Source organism: Cydia amplana, chromosome 6 (genome assembly GCF_948474715.1).
Source record: "Cydia amplana chromosome 6, ilCydAmpl1.1, whole genome shotgun sequence".
NCBI lineage: Eukaryota > Metazoa > Arthropoda > Insecta > Lepidoptera > Tortricidae > Cydia > Cydia amplana.
Genome location: NC_086074.1, coordinates 19,670,592 through 19,679,667, shown reverse-complemented (window position 1 = coordinate 19,679,667; position 9,076 = coordinate 19,670,592). Strand labels below are relative to the sequence as shown.

General features: G+C 37.7%; 1 protein-coding gene across 1 annotated transcript; it reads right to left on the bottom strand.

Moving 5' to 3' along the window:
• Positions 1-5,564: 5,564 nt before the first annotated feature.
• On the bottom strand, positions 5,565-8,702 carry LOC134649289 (RNA-binding protein 25-like). The gene is made up of 6 exons (XM_063504016.1): positions 8,542-8,702; positions 8,270-8,435; positions 7,993-8,055; positions 7,117-7,261; positions 6,600-6,750; positions 5,565-6,210 (listed from the first exon to the last, which is right to left on the bottom strand). Exons 1-6 carry the CDS (start codon positions 8,686-8,688, stop codon positions 5,587-5,589), a joined length of 1,296 nt encoding a protein of 431 aa, XP_063360086.1. The 5' UTR covers positions 8,689-8,702; the 3' UTR covers positions 5,565-5,586.
• Positions 8,703-9,076: the final 374 nt, after the last annotated feature.

The window sequence follows — 9,076 nt, the reverse complement described above, 5'->3', positions numbered from 1 at the left end:
TGTTCGGTAAGAGTCGTGGAATGTATTGGGCCCCATACATTCCATGACTCTTCTCTTTCCGCACAGATTCTACACGGTGTCGCTTTCTATGCGGATTCAGATCAAACGCAGGCCAATAGGTATATACCTAATATTAGATAATATTTAGAGTCCCACAGACCTAGCTGCCGGCGCTGCCGCCGTACAATCGCAGTTCCGCTCTCGTAGATTTATAATATGGATTGTTTGTTTTCGCTACCCCAAGGTTAGCTGGAAGAGATCGCTCTATAGCGATAAGAGATACATTTTTTTACTTAGGATAATCAGTTAATCACTACATAGTATAAAACAAAGTCGCTTCCCGCTGTCTGTCCCTATGTATGCTTAAATCTTTAAAACTACGCAACGGATTTTGATGCGGTTTTTAATAAATAGAGTGATTCAAGAGGAAGGTTTATGTATAATTTGTTAACCTGTGCGAAGCCGGGGCGAGTCGCTAGTAGGTACAAAATAAATCAGCTTCATGCAGCCAAGCCTGCAACCAGTCCGTAGGTGATCATAATATCTTACCAACCTCAGTTAAACGGCAGAGCTATAGTATCGTCTAGATCCGAGCAATTATTGTCATAATTAGAGCCGTCACACTCCCATTGAGCGCCGCCGGCGGAGGCGCAGTTTTTACACCCTCTCACTACGCTTTCGAAGCATTTGGGTTTTAATTATCATTTAACTCGTTAATTTAAAATGATCTTGAGTTCCGGGCAGGGATTTAATATTTATTTATTTTTTGCTTCCGTAAAAACTACGTTGTTTAGGAAATCATTAATATTTTTATTACTGACCTCGTGACCAGTGGATAGGAAATTAGTTAACTTACCCATCAAGATAAAAACGTCTATTTTAAGAAGTGCCTTTTATAGTTGTGTTACATTATTTATAGTCAAAGAATTTGATTTCCGACCCATTTCGTACCTTGTCACAGTGACAATCAATATGAAAGTCGCTAGAGACCTCATACTGTTGCACTGTGAGAAGGTACAAAATCGGTCGAAAATTAAATTCTTTGACTGTACCTACTCGTGCTTCAAAATCTAAGTACCAAGTTATCGACCTTGTGACAACTTGTGTTATAGGTAGACAGACGTAAGGACCAGGGTGCGTAGCCAACATGCGAATCGCTTACGCTTCGTTGTTTAATTATGGCACGTATTTAACCGGTCAACTAATTAATCGAATTTGGGTAGTTCAAAAAAATAGAAATGGCTACTAAAATTAATAGTTTGGCAACAAAAACGGAGCCTTAAAATATATCAATATGAGTCGTATTTTAATGCCGTTACAGCTTTTGATTATTTTTAGGCAGGTACCAAGTATTTATTTGGCAACTGAATTAATATATTGGGGACCATTTATGAGAAGCACATTTTAAAAAGAAAACGGCTATCTATTAATTAAGAAATGAAGTTCTTTTAAAATATTTTGTTTGGTCATTACATGGTCAACCTAACACGCTCCTCCTCGCTTCGCTCGTCGTCGCACCTATCTGTTGACTCTAGCAGAACACAGTGGTAACTATTGAAATTAGTAATTAAAAATTTAAAGATCTAATGGTATAATGGCCATTAGGCGTTTCATGATTAGAAATTTCGAGTATAAGTATACTGACCATTGCGTATTGGTAAATTAATTTGAGGTGTTTTGTGTAAAAAGTGACCAATATTCATTAAATTTAACTGCTTTCGTGTTAAAATACTACCTAGCTGAAACGATATGCTCAGTTATGATTAGTTGATTACTTAGGTGTGAACAACTAGATGACAACTCAATTTTATGATCGCTTTATAATATTAGTTGCCAATTTATTATTTTAGATGCCAACCTATCACTTTAAGTTCCCTATAATTTTTTTAGGTGGCTTGATTTTGCTGCCGGTTTTTTTAATAATATGATGCTTATATTTGAGGCTAAAATATTTTTTGGCGCTAAAATATTAATGCACAGCCAAATTATATTATTATATGCCCAATGAAAGTTCCTGTTTAATATTTTAGTTGCCCGGTTAATAATAAGCCTTTAATTATGTATGGCATTAAAGTTACTGGATTTAATTTAAATATTATCCTAGAGATTGATGTTTGCACTTATTGTATGCAAAAGTTTCGATGTAAGTAGACTAACATAATATAGATGTAAAAGTCTGTAATAAACAAATTTTATTTTTTATTTTATTTTTAACGAGGGTCATTCCTTTCCTGAAAAATGTAGTGCACCCGTAAGTTTAATTTATGCCCAGAAAGAAAACTATATCATTAAACTACTAAGTTAATTGAAATGAAGAACTAAATGGAATAAAACGCTAGATTTTATTGAAATAGACTGGACGATAATTATCCATATGTACGTTACAAAGTATACCTAATCCGTGGACGTGATACGATGCATATCTGATCTACAAGATCTTGAATATTTGCATGTGCATGTCGATAATTTGTTTCTTGTCGAGTACCTAAGTGCTCAAGCCGATCGGATCAAAGCGTGTTCTTAATGAGTGCAAATCGAAATCCGGAAAGAACCAGTGTAATATGACCTGGAGATCTGCGTACAACCTAATCACAGCCACATAGCTCCAAGCGCCAATTTATCAATGAATAGCTGCTAGGTGTCCGGCTCCAGTAATAAAATAACATTAGTAGGTAAGGTAAGGCTCACTACTGCAAATTGTATTGTATACCTAGCTCTAAACCCAGTAGTTCTGGTTCTCTCAAACATCCGACTAACTCGCGTTTTTGAATAAAGTTGTACACGATGCAGTTTCTCCGCGCATTAGACAATTAACTACGGCCAATCGAGGCCATTTGCATGGGACCGTTTACTTTTTGCACGCGTCGGGATGGAGCGAATTGTAGCCATGAAATGAGAACATTATGCGCTGACTATATATTCTGGGTAAGCGCGAAGTGAACTTTGCAACTTAGTAAGTGCATGGACAGTTGGAATTAGTTAATGATCTTCTCACAGCTACACTACCTCTATATACTCTTCTTGTCTCTTTCAGTGACAAGGCAAAGTTATACTTAGTATTACGAGTACATAGTACCTTCAAGCGGTCCGATGTAGAACACTGTATTGTGGTGAAGTTCAGTCAGTATCGAAACACGGTAAGTAAAGTGGAGTCCAGACAAGACAATTATTCGACAATCTGATGAATTTTTCCGATCGAATCAGGCCGTGCCATAGAGAAAAAAATACATAGAGTGCTCACTCCATACATCACTTTTAGTACCAAAAAGACTATTAGCATCTAGCATGGAGTAGCGGAACTATCAGTACTGCTACTTGACAATAGATGTCGCCACCGACCGGAAAGTCTTATGCTGTTGAGATAAGACTTTCCGGTCGGTGCTACATCTATTGTCAAGTAGCAGTACTGATAGTTCCGCTACTCGATGCTAGATGTAGACACTGAAATTAATAGTCTGAACTGATGTATGGAGTGAGCACTCTATGTATTTTTTTCTCTATGGCCGTGCGGACGCAAGCGCCAATTTGATTCCCCGATCAAATCAGCAGGTGCGGACACAAAAATGCCGATTTTCGAAGTTAGTATCTATGGAATGCAAATTGGTGATTAAATTGTGTACATGTGGACGCTAGATGAGATTGGCGCCAATTCTTTTCCTAATCAAATCGGTCGATTTGCCCAGCTCGTCTGGACTCTACTTAAAGAACAGTTTGTAGTTGGTAATAAAACTAAATTTAAAATAAATCCGGAACGTCCGAACCCTTTAGATACAGCGTTTGTGGACAACGGGGTGGTGTTTCCCGTTTACATAAATAGTTTTATTTTATGAGTACCTAACTATTGCCGAAACAATATTATATTGCGGTAAATTGACCACAGCCGGGAAAGGAACAGGACCTACAACTTAGGCAACCACAGACGTTATTGTAACTACTCGAGCAAATAATCAGCCCCGATATGCAAACAACATAATTATCGAGTTACATTCTGGTCGGTAATGGCTCTATTTACTTATAATGTGAGCACGCATGTCGTGAAACGCAGCCTACCTATTGAGGTTTTTAATCAGAGCTCACAGCCGAAAGAAACTGGTTCACAAATTTACCAAATATATATGCTAGTTTTAAGGTATTTATGTATGGGCCACTAGTTGCCTGAAATAAACGATTTCATTCATTCAAAGCATGTAGGTACCATCTTACCTAATACTCCTAAAAGATCGATTGGTATTGGTACCTACCGTATAAGTCATACACAGAAAAAGTGGCACTTCAGTAGCCTCTGTCGGTACCTGAAAGTAAAAAAGCGTGTTAAAAAAGATAAGTAGGTACCTACTGAAGGCCTACCGCTTTCTGGCTCTATATCGCTACTAATCGGTAAGAGTTTTAATAGCTCCTTGTTCATGTTACGACTGAAAGTCAAATTAGTCAGTTTTATAGTTCAATTATTGTTAGGTTACGTTTAATTTAATCGTTTAATCGGAGATTTTTTAAACCTATTTAGTCATACGCGATAAAGTCCCTCTTCACTAACACCATGTAAAATTTTAATCACAGTTAAGTAGGCATAGTTTAATAACACGAATTATGTGTACCATTCGGTGGTGGAACGGTCACGGCGCGCGCGCGCACCCGTGGTTAGAGTATTATACAAATTATAAGAGGTTCGATGCACTCAATTTATTTAATACCTACCATTAAGCGAGGCGCTCTTGTCTACCATCAGATTACCAGTCCATATTGCCCGTATATTATATATCTAACGTTTCTTAGTAAGCCAAGGACAAAAATCGGATGATTGCATTGATAGATGCCATGTCATGGGCAAGTTAGTTTTACTGGGCATTTTCCGTAAGTCGACAACCAATGTGCCTATTTTGCGTGAAAAACGAGGTACGTCTACTCTATGCATGCCATGGGCAAAGTCACTCGAATCGTGGAGAGGTGAGCAGGCGAATCGCCTGGTATGCAAATACCGTCGCCCATGGACACCTGCAGCACCAAAGGGGTTACAAGTGCATTGCCAGCCTTTAGATGGGAGTACCTACGTTTTTTTCTTGAAGGTTTGAATGTCGTATCGGTTTGGAAATACCGTTGACGACAGTTCATTTCATTTCATTTGACATTTTACTACGCGTGCCAAGAAAATACGTGAAAAATACTAGAACCTACTAAAATTGGGTTATTCCCACTAGTTACCACCAAGTTGTTACCAGTGGTAACTACTGGGAATTTTTTTCCCACCTTTTACCACTGGTAACTACTGGGAAAAATTATTCCCACTAGTTACCACCAACTCGGTTTAGTGGTAACTACTGGGAATTTTTATTCCCAGTAGTTACCACCAAAATTTTGTTAGAGTTAAATACTAATAAAAACAGTATAAGCTGTTACCAGTGGTAAAAGGTGGGAAAAAAATTCCCAGTAGTTACCACTGGTAACAGCTTGGTGGTAACTAGTGGGAATAACCCCTAAAATTCATATTCTTACTCAAATACATATGTAAATAAATATAATGGTATTTGTGTTATAAGATTAAGGTACAAAATAAAATGCATTGAAATTATCTTAAACAATACAATTTATTCAGTCTTTCTCTTGCTTTATACGTTTTTTGGCAACATCATACTCTTGCTTATAATCGTAATACCTCTTATGTTTCTCTTCTCTATACTTTTCATGTGAATCATATTTATCTTTATATTTTCGTTCACTATTCCTCGATGGCTTGTAATCCTTGTAGTTTCTTTTTGAATCGCTATATTTATCGCTATTTCTATATTCACTTCCATCTCTGCTTCTGTCTTTAGAAGAGCTTGAATACCTATCTCTGTCATCTCTATGTCTCCTGTCATCTCTGTCTCTCTTGTAATCATCATATTTTTCCCTTTCTCTATACTTGTCTCTTCTTTCGGAATAACGTTCGTCTCTGTAGCTCTCATTAAAACGTGTTTCGTCTCTAGATTTCTCTCTGCGATGATTGTCTTTGGGTTTCTCTCTTGTTTCGTCTCTGAATTTGTCTCGATGGCGCTCGTATTCTCTTGAAGAAATTCGTCTTTTTTCCTTTTCCGTTGCATATGCTTGGTCTGATTCCAAAGGTTCCTTCTTAACCTGTATTTCTTTAAAATCTTTTGGCCTTTCCATGTTGCATTTGTTGATATCAGAGTTGTTTTTAGTGGCAGCACCGAGTGCTTCCGAGTAGTGTTCCATCTGAAATATAAACATTTATTTCGTGGACAGGTACTCATTAAGTATTTCACAAAAAAAAGGCAAATACAACTTTTCTTAACTGACCGTATTACCTATTTGAATAAAGAAAAAGTCAAAGAATTCGCTAGATCGTCTGACACCAGATTAGAATACCAGCCACCTTTACCAACTGAAAACGAAAAACGATCCCTTTATATAATACGCCGTTAGGGTCCACAAAGAGCGAGCAGCATCGCGAAACAAACGGTCCGCCCTCGCGCGGCAGCGTGTACAAGAAAATTTGCCTCGCGAGGAAAGTCCAAGCCAATTTGCTTTGCAAGAGGACGTCCCTCAGTCAGTTTACAGTTATTAGAACATTTGACGAACCATCTCAATCAAGTAGATTGTACCTGTGTGGCGATGACGCTGCGCAGTTCGTCGGAATAGTTGCGCGTTTTGACCGCTCCGCGATATTTGGCGCGCCGGCGCTTCATGTCGCGCAGCTCCGCTATGATCTCCGCACGAGACTTAGGTTTGGTGTTCTGAGTTTCACCGTCTCCACTGCAACAAATATATGAAATCGAAGTGAATTTATGAAGAAATGTGTTTGCTTATGAGGTTCTCAATTATTATCATAACCATTATCAACAATTATGTAGTTTTGTGCAAAAAGGTGATTATTTTTAACCCGTGGAGCGCCCTAACAAGACACGTGTGCTACTAAACTAGTATAGGAGTTCCATACTACGGTAATTCTGGGGCGCTCCACGGGTTAATTTGCACCACTATTAATTCTAAAAACTTCTCTCTAAAGTTATACAGTGTGTTTTAAATTAGCTCATTTGAGGGATTATACAAATTATACAATGTAAATTTTTACTTGACCTAATTAATATACATATTTTAAAGAGATACCAAGAGAGCTACCTAAGTAACGCCAGTTCACTAAGGTCATGGCAGGAGGGTGCTGCGCTGACCACGGCGTCGTGGATGGCGCGGCGCTCATCTGCGCTGTAGGTGTGCTGCAGGCGCTCTAGGGTTAGCGGCTCGCTGGGGTCCCTGCTGCCTCTGCCTTTATTATGTTAAGGAAACTGGGTAATTAGTACACTTAAAAAATAAAAATCACATGATTACCAAAAACATAAGTGAACGATCAGTAGTAAATCAAGAAAGCTTATTGTACTTGTTTGTGAAAAATTTGTCATAGTTAGTGGTTGAGCTCTACGAAACTTATATGAATCTGTTCATACTTAATAAATATATTAATTTGGCCGTATCCCTTGGGTAACTTTTAAAGCAATATGTACACTAATCCGTGTGAAGTAAACTATAAAAGTTGTGGAGTAACTTTAATTTTTAACAAGCAGAAACATCTGCGAGCAATGCTATTAAGCTTAGAATAAATTTAAAAGTGGAAAAATTACTGTCTCGGGTGAGACTACTCATGGCCTCTGGATCGATACTCCAGCGCTCCACTATCTGAGCCACCAAGACCTCATCCATAGCCAGCAAATCTTTCCACCATATAGGTCAAGAAGACCCGAGCGACATCTACCGAAAGAGCGGTACATTTCTTGAACGGCTACCAGAATAAGGCCCACACAAGATAGTCATTTTTTCACTTTTAAATTTATGAAGTAACTATTTAAAAAAGAAATTACAGATTCATAAGTCATTATAAAGGATACATTCAGCGTAAATTTCAGCACCAAATAATGTTTACTGCAAGATAACCATCAATCAGTAAATGTACAGAAAAATATACACTTCTAAAAGAATATTTTATGGTCCTGGTCAGTTTACCTTTTTTGAATGTTGGATCAACTTTAGCCGCATATTCAATAATATTTTGAACATCATTTTTACCTGAAAAATTAACAAACACTTTATAGAATATTAAAACTACCGATACTCATTAAGGATTTTAAAAATATGTCTTCTAATGGTGCAAAAGGTGCACAAACAACTTTTCTCAAGCGTAAATATTGGACCTTACCATGGTGGGCAAGAACTTCGCCTCTTTTTTGCCTTAATTATAAGAAATCAGTAACATGTCTGTGAAAAAAGTTAATGATCATACTTAGTGTAACCAAAGTTTTGGCATTGGCATCAAGTGGTTCAGGCAACAACAGGTCTTCCTTGGAGTAACCCAGGCTTCTTAAATAACATTCCTTCTCATGGGCTTCCATTTTATCTGGTGGTACTCTGTGATTTGTGTCATATTTGCACGAAATCAATGGCGCAGCCTGAAAGTAAAAATGTGGAAAATAAAGTCTGCCTTGTTAAGTTAGACTCATGCTGGAATTTTTAGACTTAAAAGGTAAATAATTATTCTAATTAAGCTGCGAATACCCCGATTAAGTGTTTACGATCCCATTGCAAACTTTGCAGTATCATAGTTACATCATTATCTACTGTTTGTATGTAGGAACTTAGTTCTAAAAGTTCGGTACGGCGTTTGCCGATGTCGATCACAGACAGGCCTGAATTGCACTGCATTTCTTGTCATTAAATTAATGTATTATTAAAACAATGAAAACCTATCCTATCAACAAAATTGGTTTAGTATTTTTAGGTTATGTTTACATTTTTTAAAGTTTTGACAACTAAGCATGACATAGCATCTAGGAGATTTTTGCCAATCCATTAAAGCTGTTCAAGTTATAAGTAAAAACGTGTGATGTGCCTATGAATGTGACAAACTTTCCAAGTTTCCATTCGCCATTCATCGATCACTTCACTTCGCATAAACGTCAATGTCATTGTCTGTCACTGGTCACTTCAGCTCAGTCCCGAGTCCGAGTTAGGGGAGCCACTAATACACAACCAAATAATGCTCAACCCAAGAATGTACAGCCCAATAATTGGCGTCCATGATGGACGCGGA